Source organism: Brachyistius frenatus, unplaced genomic scaffold, assembly GCF_029030835.1.
Source record: "Brachyistius frenatus isolate BFR_SWC_R1_liver_20210118 unplaced genomic scaffold, ASM2903083v1 Contig_125, whole genome shotgun sequence".
NCBI classification, from domain to species: domain Eukaryota; kingdom Metazoa; phylum Chordata; class Actinopteri; family Embiotocidae; genus Brachyistius; species Brachyistius frenatus.
The window spans coordinates 58,897-78,333 of NW_027210724.1; the positions used below are offsets into that span (position 1 = coordinate 58,897).

Consider the following 19,437-nt stretch of genomic DNA (forward strand, 5'->3'; position numbering starts at 1 on the left):
ACAAAGAAAGGGTTTCATCGACAGCTCCAACATTTTTGTTAATATCTGAATCAAAATCACTCATCCTGGTGGAGCACTTCTCAAAGGTGTTGTATCTAACAGTAGGCTCACTTTTGTGCATATTCGCTGACTAATGAAGGACAAATAAAACAATTAATTGTTAATGAAATTATCATTTCTTTCTATGACCACTACTAAGAAATAAAATACATTTGCTCTTGAGTGCATTATTCTACACGTGTATCCATAACAGAGGTGTGATGGCTCTATTTGATTTATGGAGGGAAACAACAGAAATATTCACCAACTGTAGATTTCAGTGGCATAATTATCTAAAGCGTGTATTTTTTTTTAAGGTAAATGTTAGAAATAAAAAAAAAATCAAGGAAGTTTGCTTGTGTTCCTCCTCAGCTCAGTGACAGGCCCAACGACATGTTAACAAAATCCCTGCCTTCTGTTGGATTAATTCCCCCTCCATACACTGTTATATTTTTATTTCATCCCGCTGGTTGTTTTTCATGTCAAGGGAACTAGGCCAACTCAAGTGTGTTTTGTAGAAGGCCCTGACAAAAAAAAATAAAAGTAATATGGATTAGTCACCATCAGCCGTAATAGTGTACTTGCAAAAAAAGAAAAATCGATTCAGTGTCCTGGTATCTGACAGAATCTTTTAATAAAAATAAAGTCACCTGTGATCAACTGTCTTTTCAATAATATATATTTATAGTCAACATAAAAGGCTTCCCTTTGGAAACCCCAATGCAAAGTCACAACTGACACATTCCCAAGTATTCAGATGTGTTAGGATGCATAAAATAAAGTCCATCACTCACAGTTAAAGTTTCAATGGCTGAGTCACATTAGTACTATTACTGTTGTACGAGGTGACTTTTGATGCATTTTATAAAACCATTGTAAAGCATTTTGGTATATGAGCAGACTGTAAACTAAACATGCAAACACTATGAATGGTCAAAATTACATCAGCTTTTACAAATTTAAAACACAATTCAGAGACATATGCAACTTTTCCAATGCTTAAGTTACATCAGGAATTCTTTTCCTAGTAAACTCTTACGATAGCAAGCACCTCTTGTTATTTTGGGACAAAATATAATCTTGAAACCACATCAGGTGAAAAGTTGGAAGGAAACATACTCAACGATTTAATAAAAGTATTCTGTACACATTCTAAAACAGCTCGATGACTTCAATGGAGTATTGTCCAACGTCCTTCTTCACCTTCATCTTATTGAGCTCTTGCAGGCTTCCCTCGATCTTTCCAAGCTCAGAAACCAGTTTCACCTGAGGACACAGAGGGGCATATTTATATGTAAAAAAAAAAAAAAAACGTGTTAAAAAAAAAAAAATGCAGTATTGTGCATTATGTTGTCACAAAGCTCAGCCTAGATTAACATCCAGCCATTAGGAACCAAACCTCCTCACAACTTCAATAAAAAATAAAGACAACAAAATGGGTAGTACTAAACCAACATGTAGCCAGGTAAACAGTGGAAAAAGTTTGTTACCTGAGACTTCACAAAGGTGTGGAGGTTCAGCAGCAAGCCTTTGGCCTCTGGGGTCATCGCTAGCACTGTAAAATGGGCGTCCAACAGCAAACACACCCAATCCATGATCTATCAATGAAACACAAAGAAACACAGAAGTTAGAAGTTCAATGCTTTACAAAAACTGAATCGCCTGATTTGTTCCATTCCAACCATATTTTACAGCTATTTTTGTCATAAACTGACAAAATATTTGTATTATTACTGTATTGCTGTATATCTAAATGCGTTTTATTTTTTATTAAGATGAGACTATGCTGATGGCAAACACGATCACACAGGATCACACACATGGCACAAAAATTCTGCGTCTCCACTGAATGCATTTCTTTAGATCCATTTTGTGACTCGACAGCTTGTGTGCCCTGTGACTGAACTCCATTCAGACTGCACGCACACAAGTTAAAATGTCTGACCTCCATCATACCATCAATACAATTAAGACTCTGTCCTCAAAGTGGACAAAATATTGTTTTGCCTCCGGCCTTGGGCCCCTTCTTTCCACCACGTGGTCAGGCTCAGCTCGACTCGCCTTATTTGGTTTTCCATTGGCCTGAAGTTTAGATAGGTACCATTTGTCGAGGTTCCAATTTGATGCAAAACCACTGAAAATTTCTAAATGGCATCAGCATCCCAAACAAACCCGCCACTTACCAAGGGCCTAGCTACTATGGCGGACGCAATTTTGTTTTACCTACAAAAAAAACAAAACACTTTGGTAAATTGAGCAGGGTGGAGCTGAGCCGGTAACGAGCCGTGGAAACACGGCGTTAATGCCTCCTGGTGCGACACACAGATGCTGCACTGACATATCAAGTGTGGTCACACAAGCGACCAAGTTAAACATTAATACAAACCTGAGCCAGATTTGGTGATCTAAAGCCGTGCATCTGTGGGAGAGCATCTTGGGAATATTTTAGGTAGAGGAACTGCAGGTACTGGAGGAAAAGCTGATTGGACGAGACAGAAAGTGGAAAAATGTGACAACTGTTGTGGAACATGAACTCAAGTGTTGCCCGTTTGATTTTAGGTACGAGTGAAAACTGGCGGTTACTCACAACAACTTGCGGAGAGGAGAGATCTTTTAGGTGTGGGAGGAGGAACGTGTCGCTGTATGCCGTCTGCAGGACCTCATTTCTGTGCAGCTTCAGTTAAGTCATATTTTCATATTTATCTTTCCAACTTCAAACAGTGTACATTCGTGCTGTTTAACTCTCCCCCCCTCAAGCGTGTCATTGATAGGCACACTAGAGAAACAAGGTATAATATTATCTGTCAGGGAGACAAAGTTTCAGTTGAATCTAAGTAGCTGAATCCTAATGAACAACAAAATGTGACAATGACGAGGTGTGTTTGAGTCACTGCGACCGTGCATGAGGAGGATACAGTAGAACAGCCTTATGTAATCCCACTGGACAAATCTGTTCTGCTGAAGCTGAGGCCTTCTGCTTCTTTTCTTCTCTGGTCTGACGGCCCGCGGTGGCGTTGGAGGTGTCCTCCTCGCAGGAAATGGGGCTGAAACCGTTCTGCAGGCCAACCTGGCCGTGTTCTTTAGAGATGAAGGTTTCCATGAAAGAGACGCTGTCGGGCTCCAGGCTCACCTTTTCTGCCTCGACGTCTGGAATACTGAAAATAATGTGAGCATACAGTTATTTTTTTCAATATACAGAGCATTGTGTCAGGATAATAGTCAAGATTATTAAACCACTAAATCATATCTGTATGCACAACATCATGGTAAAAATGAAAATCAACTATTTCAAGCCACTGTGTTGCATTTTGAATAATGTATTACTGACCCTCAGTTCAGAGAAACTAATTAATGTCCACTTAAAAACAACCGTTTACCTGATGAAGGCCTTGAGGCTGGCGCAGGTCACAGCTTCTGGGATGTCAGGGAAGAACTGCAAGCAGAGCTGACAAAGAAAGTAATCTTTCTTCTCAAGAGCCAGGAGCAAAAGGTCAGGACACACACTGTGGAAAGGGATGATGGTAAACATTTACATTCAACAGAAACAACACTTGTGTTTTTTGCATTTCAATACAAACCTCAACTATGACATATATTAATTCAACGGCAGGTTTCAGTATCTGTAAGGCTATAAAAAGACAGATATACATTTTTCAGACTGAAGACCAATTAAATGAGAGGTCACATTCAAATCAAAAGAAAGAAACCATCCCCATCTAGGCCTGGGTATTCTAAAAAAAAATATATATAAATTGTTTAAATGTTGATACCGGTGCCGATGGCTTGAATTCGATACCGGTTCCTGAACGATACGTTTTACGATAAGAAAAAGATTTTGTTTTCATGCAGTTTATATGGGGAGAGTGTAATCAAGGTTTTTTTTTGTTACTACAATTCAGTGATGTTTATTGTAGTAACAAAGGCAAGTTATCGTTTGACACTGTGATTTACCGAGTTTTCCTTAACGTCTCATGCTGTCCTTAGATATTAGCCAGACAGCCTTGTACAGAGATTACAGACTTTAGTCAGGTATGTGGTCCAAAAGAGTAAAATAAGTCATTCGAGTGTGAGATTTTCAAAAAATAAAACCAAAAGTTATAAATTGTGCAGTGAAACATATTGGTGTGGATGTGGCCTCGGTGATGAAATTTTACATTCAATTACAGGCTGTTTTTTCTGAATAGTAGGTGGTATTAAATCAGCTTTCATCGTTGCCAGTAAAGTATCAAAGTTTGGGACCCATCTCTCTCTCTCTCCCTGTGCCAATGCCATGCCTTTACTGACCTGTGGCAGAGGCACTGAGTGTGCACCAGCTGTGCCAGGGTGCTCGGGGAGTAGAAGGCTGGCTCAGCGAGGCTCCGGGACACCAGGGTTGATGCCAGCTGTCCCACGGAGGTCTGCAGGTCCTGCAGGTCTGTCCTGGAGATGAACCCATCCACCTCTCTCTGCACCTCTTCTAATGGTGCTGTCTGCACCGGGAAAACAAAAGACTTTGTTATTTCAGAACTGTTTGTGATACGTTTTTGTCAGATTTAGTATTTTGGCACAGACCAAATAAATAAATAAATCACATTTTACCTTAATGAGCGCCAGCACTTCGTCCGTTGTTAAACTAGGTGTTGATTGGGTCCTACGGGTGGTTCTCTGTGTGGAAGAAGAAGAATCCAATTAAGGATCTACCAGAAAACACTGCTGACAGATCAATTACTGAGCCCTTACTCTTTAGGCAGTGCTGCATTCATCTGAGTGAAACTTTAAAAGCTGTCTAAAAGCAACAAACTGTTGATTTGCAAAGGTTTCATTATATTTCAAAAGCAACAGCAGCTATTATGGCTCAAGCGTAGGTGCATATTTACTTTCAAAGGTTAGACTTAAATGATTTACCAATATAGATAAACTACAAATACAATAACAACAGAAATGTCCCCGCTGGCCATACTGCATCATTTTTTTTTTTTTTGTTTTTACATTTTGTGACTACTGCACCAGTTAGTTCACAGTTACATACAGATGTAATAGCAGTTAGTACAGTGAATAATGTCTTACACACTGTTTCATGCAGCAAAACATATGTCCACACTAGCTGTATAAACTGCCTTATTTTGAAGGGAAGCATAAATTAAAAACAGTTCTCCGACATACTGTCTTCCTGGTCTCCACTGTTCTGGAGGGCTGAGCTTTCTCTCCATGCAGGATGGTATTCCAAGATGGTACACAAGCTGGAGCCTTTGACTCTGTGGCAGGGAGACAAACAACAGTGTACTGAGTGAATGCAATTCAAATATGTATTGTTATTCTGAAGCCCCTTCACTGATATACAGTATCTTATTTCACTATTAATTACTTATCCTAAATCAGTGTATGCGGGAATCAAAGAATTGGTGTTTTTTTTTTTTTTTGCTGTAACACAAAAGTCATTACAACAGTTGGGAGTATGACAATTGTTTTAGCTCACCTTCAGTCTTGGCCTGTCTTAGTTTTCCCAGAGCCGTGGCAAGGGAAGATTTGGGGCACTCAAATGGAATAACAGAGAGGGTTTTCCCGTGTGGAATAAATACCTTGTTGGAATAATTCCACATCTATACCAGAGAGAAAATAAAATGAAAACAAAAACGGTATTAACGGTACACGTTCGGTAAACATAGTTCAATACAGAACGACAAATGAGTGTATTCATAGGCTTGTAAACTGCTATAAAGTTGTGAGGAGGGACAGTGAGCCCCATCACAGTGGAGAGCAGACACGATGCTCTACCAAAGTCATACAGTCCTCCATCAGCACCCAGCAGCTGGAAGGACAGGGAACCTTGGCCTGCAGCGATAATAACAACTTCTTAAGACAGCAACAACAGCTCAAGTACACATTGGTGAGCTCTGGGGGCCGGCTGCTAGCACGGCTAAAGCTTATTAGCATTATTATTTTTTTTCAACTGCTAATAATAAATTAGAAACATTTTCATACAGAACCATCAGCTCGGTGGTTTATTTAAATTTAGTTCATAACGCATTCCCACCTGTCCGTAGATTTTACCCGCCATCTCTTTTCCAGCTTGAAGCGTCTGAAAATTGGTGTTCCAGATGCAGAGAAAGTCTGAAACAGCAGAGACAGACACTCACATCAGATACTGAGATCAGATACACATCTTCAAGTCATTATTCTCATGTTCTTATTCTGAAAACAAGGCTCACATGTTAAAATTAGGCAGTGGAAGACTTGAACAATGTTAGCTTGGTTTTCATTTCTGAACAACATTAAGCTATAAATTCATTTTAGTTTCAGAAAAAAAAAAAAAACTTTTTTTTTTTTTTTATAACATTAAATGCAGTATATGGAAAAAAGAATTTAGGTCAGTCTGTCAAACATCTGACTCAAAGAGCACTATAACCTGCCTGCCCCTGTTTGTTATGACTGACCAAGCAGGAATTTGTTTTTTCTGCATCGTTTCTTTAAATTATTGTGTTCACAATGTGCACATTAAGACAGAAAAGACAGGAAGGTAAGATAAAGTACATTTCATCAGTATTCTGGTGTAAACTTTACATACGGAAACCGTTGGGATTCGGAGAGCTCCTGTGTGCGTGCCGACTCACGAGCAACCCAAAAGCTTTGTTGTGTACACCAGACTGTCTTGAATAACATCCGTCACGCATAAGACGGTACTTTTTAGAGAAGTGAAATCCAGCCAGACGTCCGAGTCGAGCACGTTTGGTCGGTGTTTGAGGCGGTGTAACTGATATTTACCTTTACCAGCTCCAGCAGAGGGGTGTGGAACCCCCACAACAGCTACGTGGGCCTCATCCAGGACCATGGCTGACGCTGCCTCCAGCAGGCCCTCGCCAACAGGAAGACCCAGCAGCAGGGTCCGGGGCAGCGGGAGTGCCTGGCCCCCTTCTTCAGACCCCAGACCCCGCACGGACACCACGCTCTGGTACACATGACCGTTAGGGTCTGAAAAATGATGAGGCAGCAAAAAAAAAAGATCATTGCAGGAGAGAACATTACAGGGAACTAATTCTGCTTATCTCACTTCCATTACATCTTGTGTCATGTTTGATCAGCGGGTGTCAAATTAGCTGGCCTCGTGCCCACAATTTTCCTTCGTCATTAAATCTCGACCAAAATTTTTGAGCCACTCAAATTGTTTTTACAAAAGAAATACACGATGCCTTCATGTACTGTGAAAAACCTGAACAAAAGATATTGGCTTTAGTCGTCATGTATGCCCTTCAAAATAAAAGCTCAGCAGCAGGGAAATCGTCAGATTTTAAAATAAAATTCGGGCTTTTTCCCAAAAGAACAGTTTTGGCTGAACAAGCGGACACTAAGTTAGATGGCATGGGGCTCTTGTTGAGGGTAACGGGCATTCATTGTTTGGGTTGTTTATTTTAAATAATTAACCTTCCAAAAAAAAAAAGGTGCCACAGTCAGAAAGTTCCCTACTCTATTCAGCAATTTTGTCAATAGGAGTCGACTACTTACAGAACTCTAAGTGGCACTTAAATTACTCAAGGGATGATTGAATTATTACTACAATACTTTATATGGTAATGAACAAACTCATCAAATATGCAGATAATACATTCCAAACCAGGATCATTAATTTCTCATGGCTGAGCACCATTAGTTGTGCCAGTGTGTCTAATTTAAGCAGTGCGGGAACCACAACTGCTTTTAACACGTGTCTCCCATTACTGCAAACCTCCAACCGTAAATACAAAGTAATCTGATTGATTAGTTGGCTTTCAATATCAGAACTATTTAATGTTGTTTTTCATCGATGTCATCTACCGTCCACAAAACAAACTAACTTTGCTGTCAAACACTGACACTGAAACTATTTTCACAAGAAATTCCAGCTTACACAGATAAAGCAGGCAGATGTGTTTCTCCCTGTAGGAGGCAGAGAAGCTGAGCGGCGACAGACCGGGCTCCTCTCTCTCCAGCCGGTACCTCTGGAGAGAGTTCGGGTTCAGTCTCTGCAGGTAGAGGAAATGATCTCCTTTCTGTGGGAAGAAATTGAAAACCATCACTTAGAATAACGAATATCTAGAGCAGGGGTATCAAACATACGGCCCGCGGGCCGGATCCTGCCCGCCAGGGGGTCCGGCTCGGCCCGCCGGATGACTTTGTTAAGTGTGAAAATTACAGAAAGACATACATTGCATTTGTATGAGAATATGGAGGGTTATGAGTACAAACGTTTTGTAATTGTTTTTTTGTTTTTTTTAATCGATCCAGTAATTGCTTCAGAAACAGCGTAAATGCGACGTCTGCTCCGGAGGGAGAAGCTGCTGCTCGCTTTGTGACCCGTTAAATCTGCAGAGGAGAGCCCAGGCAGATAAACAGTGGGCTGATGTCTGAGTTTTTGCTCTTTATGTTTCTAGTTTATTGTAGAAAGACCTTTAAAATAGGGTTTATCATCCAAAAACCTTCACCAATGATTTAAACATAGAGAAATATTGTCGTTATGTATGCGTTATTATGCTATGATTTTACTGGTCTGGCCCGCTTGAGATGAACGTGGGCAGTATGTGGCCCCTTAACTAAAGTGAGTTTGACACCCCTGATCTCGAGTAAATGCAAATGTTCGTAGAAAAAAGACGGACTTTGACTGTAATTACACCTTAGTATTGTGATACAAGAGTAACAAAGACTGAAAACCGAATTTATTTGAAACCTGTCGGGTCTTGAGGTGTTAAGTAAAAAAGCCAAACAGTTAAAATATGTTACCTGTTCAGTTGTGAAGACGACAAACTGCTGTGTCTCTGCCACAATGTTGGTGCTCCACCTAGAGGCGAAAATAAAACGTGGCAAAATTCAACAGACTGCGGCAGCACAGCAAATGCAACTGTGTTATTTGATTGTTTGCAGCATGATACTGACCTGATGGACTCTTCTAGAGCTAGGGATTCCTCTATGGGCTGCTGGGGAGCAGAAAGCAGAGAGTCTAGCAGTCTCACAGCTCCTCTCTGAAACAAGACCACAGGCTCCGCTCCTCTGACGCAGTGTACCGACCACACATCTGATGCCACCTGCAGAGAAAAATCATGTCAGATGCTAAGGAGAGAATGTGTTTTGGTGTTTCCATCAATGGAGGCGCTTAAAATGACATTTAAAAATGGTTTCTCTGGGACATACTGACAGAAAGGAGCGCCACAATCTACTACGCTAAGTCATAATGACATATAATGCATCCACGTGACTACAATGAATCATTTCAGCAGTGAAGAGAGAGACAAAACATCTTTTCAAGTATCTCCGGCATGGTTGGTGTAACTGTCCCCACAGAAAAGAGCTGAATAACTTCGTTCAGACTTACAGTTGCTTTGAAGGCCTTGTCTAATAGTATGTCCTCTTCCTTCCAAATTCTGATCACCTTGAAAACAAGAACATTACAATGTGACAGATTGTTCCAAAAAGTTTGATAGATCACTAAATTAATCTCTAAAGGAAGATATAGATTTGTTTATGCTGTAAAATTATGATGTTCAAACTTTAAAAAGTGCTAACATTGCGTGCCGTAACAGTGCAGCAATAAACACTGTCGTCAGGCAGACCCGGTGGGTAGTCTGGATACGAGAACAAAGTCATGCAAAGGAAAGCAGCGTACACAGATAGCACGTGTTTAATGAGAAAGCAACTATGCTCAATGGAAAAGGCAAAAAAAACAAAAAACACCCCAGTGTACATTTATAAACTTTAAGTGAAAGCTGATTGGTTCATTTTTGGTTAAGTGAGGCTCCATTCAAATGGTGCTGCGGCAACCGACACAAGCACCAGAACCTGCATTTATTAATCACAGTCTCTCCAATACCAGAAGAAGAGGCTGCGGAGGGTTACCTTCTTGTCTGTAACGGCCACATATTCATTGGTCCGGCAGTTGAAGACTGCTGCACAGGTCAGAGTTTGTCCTTGTTTCACCGTCCAGCTGCCCAGCGGCTTCTGGTCCGACACCTGTCACAGCCATGACAGGATGGAAGAATTTAAAGAGAGTGCAGATCACACAATTTCCCTTTAGCTAAACAGCATCGGGAATTAAGAGCGAGAGCAAAAACGCCCCGAGATATCTCAAAATGACCCTAAAACTGATTGAAGGGTTAAAATGTATTATAATTTTTTTTTTTTTTACAAGTTTTGGCTCTTTTTTTAAAATCCTACATTAAACTTTCATTTTAGTTTAATTAATTTAATTTGATATCCATCTCTAACACACACAAACAGCACCGTTATTCACACTACTTATGTACAAATCTCTGATATCAGGCAGAAACCAGGCAAACCTGCAGCATTAACAGCAGCAGATTTTTTTTTTGCACCAATCACTGTTTTTTTTTTTTTTAAAGTGCACACATAATTTTGTAAAATTTCTTACACTGGTGCAAAACACAAGACTAAAGCCACTACGTTCACCACTGTAAACTGTGGCCTCAAAATGAATCTGGTTCCTCTGATAAGATATTTTTTTTCAATCTCTATCAGATGAAAGTGTCTCCGCATTAAATGAGATTTAACACATGCAGAAGCAATATAAACAGTGTAATCTTGCCCTCCACACAGAAACCACTGAATAAAGTCACGTTTCGATCTGATTTTACACACATGGCTATCTCCAGTTATTAGAAGATGGCAGAAGGTGGGGAAATAGGCGAGCAAAAATAAACTCTAAAAGCTGACATGTTACCGTGAAGGAGCTACTGGCTGAATTGGGGATAGTTTCATATATCGATTGGAAAAATTAAAACGCTGGACCTTCCCATTAAGAATCACTGTTTAGCCAGATGTGCTACACGCTAGCGGACATTTGCCGGTCTTTGTGGATCAGCGTGATATATATATATGTTTTTTTTCCTCACTACGTGGCTTTTACTGTCGAATTTTATGGCAAATCGTCAAGGTGCTAGAAGATATACGAGGGCTGTCTGGTTCTGACACTGAAAGCGACGAGAGTCGAGGATACTAACACGAGTTACACTGGTCGCCCCGATCAGCTGGCTCAGGTTACAGAGAGGACCTTCACCAAACACACGTTAACTGTTACCTTGTACAGAGTCACAGATCTGGTTGAGTCGGTGACGACGACATGGTCGATGTCTCTCTCCTCTTCGATCCCCCGAATCCCTGAACTCGGCAGATTTTGATCTGGAACAAGTCCGCACAACGTGTATCCCTCATACAGCGCTGCCATGCTTGGACGAGAAGAAAGTAGGACAACGCAGTATCTCGCGAGAACGAACGAATGGCGACCGGAACCACGAGACTGCCCGCTTGTTGTTGCAGCCGAGCCAAAACGTAGCAACAAACGTAACCTGGAGCTAACAAGGTAACTTGTATTAAACCAGGCTGGGCTTAAAACATGTTGCTATTGCCCATCTCGGTGAGGTTTTGCTATTTATACATCAACCTGTGGTGAACGCTGATACCCGACACACACACACACACACACACACACACACACAAACATCCGGCAGAGACCCAGCTAAGGTACATACCGCCCCCTACTGTTTCGGAATGTGTATCGCCACGGCAGAATATCTGAATATTAACTGGTCTGAAAGGACATATCACACTCTGTTTTCCATTCCTGCCTTTATTATAATATATACCAACTCCCCTCTAATTCCACTGAAGTCCTGCACATGCTCAATATCGATTTTAAACGCCACTCCTCTCTGTCTTAATGTTCCTTATGTCTCCCTCTTTCAATCATATTTGCTCTAACTCAACATGTAGCCTACATCTTCCAGAATATTACACCACTCTCACATATCTGATTGAACTTTAATCGTGCAATGATTACTCGGCAGCTATTAACTTCTGTATATTATAATAATTTATTCCTTTAATGTCCCATTCTTACTGTCTGGCATTAATTATGTCTGTTATTACTTCTTTTTCCCCCCTGAGCTTCCTCTATCACTGTGATGGTATTTTCTTTAAGGGTTTTCTTTTCTACTTTTTATCTGCTTGTTTATATCAGGAGCCTGTGTATGAGCAGGAACCAACAAGACTGCTCTTCTTATAAAAAGCAGGATGCGAATTACAATCCAGAAGTCTTCTGTGTCTGTTTGATGTTGGAAAAACCTCTAAGAGCTGCTGCTGGATCTGAGCATATGGCCGCTCTTAATGGTTAGACTTGCTCTATCTACTGAAGGCCAAAAATGATCTCTGCTGAAATTGGTCACAATTTATCTATCTGTGAAATGTATGTATGTTTTACATATGTGTTGAAGTTGTACAAAAAAGGCAGCCTTGTTCAAAACATGTTCTTTAATTTGAAAAAGTAGGACACACCGACAGCTATTTCATGTCGCATAGGTTCAGTACTCATCAGAGGCTGGATCTGCTGCTGTTTCAGCACTGTTCGATTTCTGATGGAAGCGAGTTTGAATTTAACGTGTAGTTAATATGGCCAGGCCCTGAAAAGAGACAGACACACAGATATACAGAACAAGTTAGACTGGGCACAGTTACAATAACTCCATAATGCTTTATAATGGAAGAGTGCAGGGAATAACTCTGAACTATAATCTGTCATTTATCAAGCAACAGAAAAAAAAAAAAAAAAAAAGGAACAGCTGGTTGTTCATCTTGACAAAACAGACACCATAAGTATCCTGCCCTGCTTTGCTCTTTGTTGCAGGGTTGAGTGAAAGTGGGTCTGATGGGAGGGGAGTGCTTTGACCAGCACAAAATGGCAAGTAGTTTTAAAGTCTTAGTTTAGTGATTATCTGTAGGGGTTTGTAAATATTTCACTGGTTGTGACATTTACATTTTTTGAAGTATACAGTCTAATGGGTATACGTGTCATTGCCGTCTGCACACACTGTGCTACTGACTGCTTGTTATATAGGGATTTACTGCTTGAAGTATTACGAGTTGGAAAAGTCTGAAAATAGGAAAACAAACATGGATATGACAAAAGATACTGTCCGAAACCATGTTGGCAAATATATAGTATAAATCCTAAGATAGCCAGGTGTCAGGCGATCCTACCACTTTGTCTATTTTTGGTTGTTATAAGAAAGTTAAAAACAAGTTGTTACTGATTCTTAGTAGCAACTTGTTTTTAACTTTCTTATAATTTTCTTGTTTTTATTGTGATTAAGCCTAATTACAATTCAGGTATTAGGAACACGTTCTGATGTCCAAGGATCAAATATGTGTTTTACCATAATTTCTTCTGGCAATGTGGGAATTTGCACTGCTAAAGCACAACATCTACTTACATGAGAATGCATTAAGGTATGTCCTGCTGCTTTATGAGCTCATTTTAAGGGCCAGTAGCTGTACAGGGTCCCAGTGTCAAAGCCGACTTACTAAGACCATTATTATTGATACTGAACCAAATTCGGTAGCTATAAACAAACAAACATAAACATAATGTACACAATGAAAGGAGGTCAAAGGTGGAGCAATGCTTCATCTTGGCCTCCAAAGTAGGTTTATCGAGCCGAGCCCATGTCAGCTGAAGCTCTGCTTGACTTTTGGAAAATTAATTACTATCATTTTGTGAATCAAAAAAATGTTTATGAAATACACTCCCTTTAATTTATTAAGGCTTCGTTTGAGTTTGAAAAGAGCTGCTAATTATTTCCACTGACTTAATCTTTACCTAGCTGACACTGCAACGTGTTCTGCAGATGCCTTATACGCTGTGAGGCTGAGAAGTGACAATAGTTTAGCATTCTGACCATTGTGCTGCTTGAGTCTTTTTTTTTTTTTCATTTTTTTGTTTAGTGAAATATGTCTTACGTTCAAAGCAGTCAGGGATTTTGAGTCTTCCATCGATGCACTGGATTGACACGGCATAACCACAATTCCTGGCCTTGTTCTTGCAGTAGACTGAGACTATTTCTTTGTGTAAGACTCTGTTAGGGTGGAAGTCTTTGATCCAAATTTTTGTTCCTTTGTATAATATCCTCCCTCTCTGTATGCTGACATGGCAAGGACCTGTAAATTACAAAATTAAGAAAAAAACAAGTCAGAGGTTTGGCATTGCACTGTATTTTGTGGTGTTACTGCACAGGAAATTGGTGAGCTGCATTATATTCGCCTGTCAAAAAGATCTTCTAAATGAAGTGGAAATATTGTGTTCAAAATCTGTCATGAGTATAATAATAGCTGCAATCCTACCCTTGCAGGATGGCTTCTCAGACCATGTCCCATCCTGCTGGCAAACAATCTCCAGACCTCCATCCAGTATGTAGTCTCCATTGCAGCCGTATTTGATTGTTTCCATGTAGTCGTAGTCTCTCTGGTCGCTGCTTGACATGTAGCCTTGGTTAATGTTCTGCGGTGGAGGGCAGGTCACCACTGGGAAGGAACCATTTAGAACATTCATCAGAGACTAAAGACATAACAAGACTTTATGTTGTCTGTCATTACGTGTTTACGTATGGTTTTACAAATCTTGTAAAATCATATGTTCAAGTGCACTGAGGAATTTCCCCTGAAGATGGTGAAGCCCTGTATAATTGTGGCCTTTTAACTGGAGGAAAATATTTTACTTTTTAACAGTTCAGTGCCCAAATTACATTACATTCGCTCTGAGACCGTTTTGAAGACTCTTTTGTCTTGATTTGTCTCAGTACAGGACAAAATAGGAGTACCAGTTTGTCCGATACAAAAACATGCACTCATTCATACTGTTGCCACAAAGATAAAAAGTATGATTATTGTCAAACTATGAACACTTGTGATCATTAAGTGCACTACAATTATACAATTGAAAAACAAATTGTTGAGTTTTTTTCCCCCCTTCGGGACACTTTACCATGTGGTTTTGATGTGTTCTAAATAGTCTTTATTTTAATTTTTTTATTTTATTTTGTAAGACCATATATAAAAGTTAAAACAAGTAAGTCTAACAACTAGCGCCTTCACTATATTTTGGTAAGCAAAGGCTTCATTTTCAATGTTCTAATTTGGTATAAAATGGCTGAAAATATAGTGTTTTACTGATACTAGCTCATACAAGCAAACATTTGTAAAGTACAAATTAAGTCTTGGGTGAAATCCCATACAGTATGACATTTTTACATGTGCATTAATCTGTGATTATATTTGGTTGTTATATTTGGTCTGTGTGTGTGTGTCTCTGTGTCAACTGCTCAGTTATTGCAATGCTGCTATAAATACTCGACCTTCATACCTCGACATTCAGGTGTCTTGGTCCAGGTGCCACTGGCGGTGCACTTTGCTCTTGCATTGCCAACTACTGCATATGGAGGTAGGCATTTGTACGTCCCTGTGATGCCGTAATCAGTGGTGTTCCCTTCGACCCTCTGGTCATAAATGATCATCCCAAACTGTGGGACTGGAGCGACACCACACTTCACAGCTACGACAGAAGAGACACAATATGACAGTTCCTGTGTCAGCATTATACTGTAAATTTGTCCAATTATTTATAAGTAGGTGTGTATTTTATGTGGTATTTTGCATTGTTGTTCAGATTTACAGCCGAGCCAATTGAGTGATTGGTCAGTATCGATATAACTTTTGTTTTGAGTGATCTAACATACATTTTCTCAATTGTGTGTCTTCTTCTAAAGACCACAGAAAATTGTATTAGACACCAACCAAATATATACTTTTTAATATTTCCCTTAATTACTGGAAGGACATAGTGGATGACATACGTGTGCAATCTGGTGCAGGTGTGCTCCATGTTCCATTGGCTTGGCACAGAACAGAGCTGGATCCAGTCAATATATACCTGTGCAGTGCCATATTGTTCAATCAGTTTATGTTTAGTATACAAATTAATTAAAAACAACAACAACACATTGGCTGAAGTCAGCTTAAATGGATTTAAAGCCAAACGTTGATCAGAGCAAATGTTACCTTCTGAACTCACTTCTTTACTTCTATTACAGAGAATTATATTTCGCATTAGTGCCTCTGTATTTATACCCCAAAATATTTCACTGGTGTGTTGGTCACATGAAGGTGAAACAAAGGTAACTACTTTTTGAGCATATCAGAGACTCTCTTTAAGCTTTTGTTGCCATGTATGTCCAAAGCTATGACATAATGTGTCACACAATAAGATTTACCCTTCGTCACATGTGTAGTTGATGGTACTCTGGTACATTGTATTCTCATAGTACATTTGTCCATTAGACAGGTGCTCAGGATAGGGACACTGCTTTGCTGCAGGAGAGAATATAACAAAGAGAGCATGTGTAAATAGAAGGTTTTGAATAATGCAAACAGTAGAGGACATGTTTACCCTCTTCGTAGTGAAGTCATTCATCAAATTGTGATCCAGCTGTGCAAATTCTCACTCTTTCCACAAGTGTTTGTCGTTTTGAAACAATATTTTTGTCTATATACCACATTAACAAAGTAATCTACAGATTATTAAAAGCAACACGTGCTGGTCCTCATTTTTATATTCCATCAAAAATGTACTACATAATAGACATGCTTTTTATTACTTCACGTTAGTCTATGTAAGTTTATATAATATTATAAAATTGTGACAACTATAGACGATATTAGGAATTATTACAATTATAATGAAGTTACGATACAACTATATGTTAAGATTAAAAATTCTTTTAAAATGTTTCTGGAAAATTATACACGAGTTGAACTCCAGAGTATTGGAGACCCACGTTTGCACATGAACCTGTTTATTGTCCAGTGTCCGCTGGCAGCGCAAACAATCGTGCGAGATCCTGACGAAGGGGTGTATCCTTGTTCACAGGACAGCGTTAACTCGTCACCGGGGTTAAAGTACCTCTGGAGCCCGGCCACCACAACGTTGCCACCCAAGTTGGGCCTAGAGCAAACTGCAAAGTAACAAAAGTATTTATTAGGAATTGTTTGAAGACTGTCAAAGAAATGTTGCTTTGGATTCACATTATACAATCACATAAGATTGGACTAATTTCCAACATACCAACCCTGTCACTATGACGTTACAAGAAAGTGAACTTGTAAGTTATTATCACAGGAACGATTCAGTCACCCAAACTGTGAATGTAATGCAACACATAGTCTTTCTATTGAAGGAATGTACATTGTATGTGATTGTTTTCCCTAAAAAAAAAATTGTGATAATAGATGAACATCAACTGCTTCAAAAATATTTAAATGCAGCTAATTCAGAGCAATATTTACTAAAGAGTAATTCTTCTGAAGAAGTAGCTCTATCTTTAGAGGTGTATTCAGATCACTTTTGCTGAAACAATGTAAATTCTATGGCACATCATTATTGACCATTTAAACAGTAAGGCTGATTAATACGGGAAGATGTAACAGTCCTAAATATTTACCAATTACAGAAAGATCATCTTTAACATTTAGGTCTGCCAACATTTCACAAAACAACAAGAGCTTGAATCAACATTTAAATCCAAATCTTTCTCTAATGTGAAGAATACTCAGGTAAAGAAAACAATATTTCTGTCCACTTCTTTTGGCGGAACAACATATAATAATGAATCATTTCAAACATCAAATGAAATGGAATAATTGCCCCGTATCACCGTTCTCCAAAGCTAAACATGTCCAGTACAACCTAAATTTCTTTAGAACAAAGATAAGGGAATGCTAAAACCGTGAAAACAGTGACACAAATAGATATGCATATATGCAATTCAAGCCATGCAATATAAATAAAAGCCAGTAATGATACCATTATCCTGTTTGGATGTCACAATGGTAAAAAAGAGCAGAAAAAAAGTCAGCATGTGTTCCATCCTTTCCTGTCCAGACGTTCCTTTTCTCTGGCCTCTGGTTCAAATACTGACTCTCTGCCACCGCTTTCACTGCTGTTTGTGTTTCTCTAAAAGTAAACAGATAAGACCAGCTGTTCTCCGGCTATCTTTGTTTTGTTTTCACCTACTTTTTCCAATAACAGGTTGTCGTCCTTGTGACATTTTACTGGAAGAGAGAAAGTTCCAGCAGTGGACTTTACCTTGTTGCTGCAATGACAGAAAAGAACACATTCATTTCAGAGTAAATGTTTAAAAAGAAAATTATAATTCATGATGAAAAGAGAAATGTTATTACATAAGAAATACTGTACAGTGAAATTGATTAGTTCTTTTAATTGCTGTAGTACAATGAGAATTTGGATGTGATTTTCAGTAAGGCCTTAGAGCAGAGGTCTTCAACAGGGCGTCCGCGACCCCTAGCGGGTCCGCTGAGGTACTGCAGGGGATCGTGACATTTTTCGTAGATTGGACAATTTTTCACATTTTTTAAATATTTTTTTCCCACCAATTTCTATAGTGAATGGATAGATGGAGGCAGAAGATGTTAGCTTTCAGTCAGAAATGCACACATTCAGCGACACACAGGAGCTCTCTCAAGCTGGGCACCTGTTCACTCACAGCGTGAGACTAGACTGGACTTGTTCCTCCGACCCTCCTGCACGCAAAGAGGAGGACCCGCCCCTATCGCTGCTGTGCCAATCAGAAGTGCGCATGTTACATGCTGGCTCTGTCAGGTTCACTGTGATTGGCCGAAAGCCTATTCAGTCCCCAGCTGACTAAGATCCCAGGCACAAGGACACACTCTGCAATATTATTTGAAAAGAAGATACCGTTGTAAAAAAACAAACAAAAAAACAACAACGACATTCACTTGTTTAAAATAAAAACATGAATATATGAACCTGTGTATTATTTGAATAGCTTAGTATTGAATGCACAATAACAAGGTATGTTTATACATGGCACTAGGCCCAGTTTAATATAAAACATAATTTTATACAATATATATCATATATCTGCTCCATCGCTCTATCAGTTTGGGGGTCCTTGGCCTGAAAAACATTGAAGACCCCCTACGTAGAGTAATAGCCTTGATTTTATACAGGCTAGGTTTTTGAGTTACCTGGAAAACCCTGTAGATTTTGGATTTGGATTCTCCTTGACGAAGGAGATGGCGAGCCACATTTAACCCTGCAGAGTTGGACCACGATCACCTGTTGTGATGTCCGAGTGCACCGCTGTGGTAGGACAATCAAAGCCCTACCTCTCGGACTATTTTTGTTTTGTGTTGAACCAAAGGTAGGTAGGTAGGTAGGTATATACTTTTTTTTTTTATATAAAAAAAAAAAGCTCTCTTTTGAACTAAACTGACTTGACTGGACCTATCGGACTAAAAAAAAACCTGTTACAACCTCAACACGGAATCATCTTAAATGTTTGGATCCAAAGAACTCTGAACTTTTTGCACTAAAGAGACCATTTCCTTTCATCACCTGTGATATTGATAACAAGTTCATAAATGTTGTGTTTTTGAGCTGCTAAGCAGTTATTGTTACTTTGAATGCACTAAGTGTTGCATATGTTGAAACCTAGAATGTGAGTGTAAATAGTTGAATGTTTTATTGTTTGTTAAAGTTGATTACACATTGCAGTTTGAACGTAACCCTAC

At 39.4% G+C, this 19,437-nt stretch overlaps 2 protein-coding genes across 2 annotated transcripts; both read right to left on the reverse strand.

Annotated features, from left to right (window-relative positions):
- Window positions 1-648: 648 nt before the first annotated feature.
- On the reverse strand, window positions 649-11,402 carry nol11 (nucleolar protein 11). The gene is made up of 18 exons (XM_069714054.1): window positions 11,078-11,402; window positions 9,880-9,993; window positions 9,359-9,415; window positions 8,923-9,071; window positions 8,770-8,827; window positions 7,901-8,042; window positions 6,781-6,987; window positions 6,053-6,129; window positions 5,495-5,618; window positions 5,182-5,273; window positions 4,618-4,683; window positions 4,324-4,508; window positions 3,417-3,542; window positions 2,955-3,194; window positions 2,627-2,705; window positions 2,426-2,518; window positions 1,530-1,637; window positions 649-1,305 (listed from the first exon to the last, which is right to left on the reverse strand). Exons 1-18 carry the CDS (start codon window positions 11,222-11,224, stop codon window positions 1,192-1,194), a joined length of 2,178 nt encoding a protein of 725 aa, XP_069570155.1. The 5' UTR covers window positions 11,225-11,402; the 3' UTR covers window positions 649-1,191.
- An 886-nt stretch (window positions 11,403-12,288) lies between these two features.
- On the reverse strand, window positions 12,289-17,795 carry LOC138630013 (beta-2-glycoprotein 1-like). Its single transcript, XM_069714090.1, has 8 exons — window positions 17,687-17,795; window positions 16,662-16,838; window positions 16,098-16,194; window positions 15,681-15,757; window positions 15,191-15,379; window positions 14,173-14,352; window positions 13,792-13,989; window positions 12,289-12,455 (listed from the first exon to the last, which is right to left on the reverse strand). The coding sequence occupies exons 1-8, from the start codon at window positions 17,748-17,750 to the stop codon at window positions 12,391-12,393; spliced, it is 1,047 nt and encodes a 348-aa protein (XP_069570191.1). The 5' UTR covers window positions 17,751-17,795; the 3' UTR covers window positions 12,289-12,390.
- Between the last annotated feature and the right edge of the window lie 1,642 nt (window positions 17,796-19,437).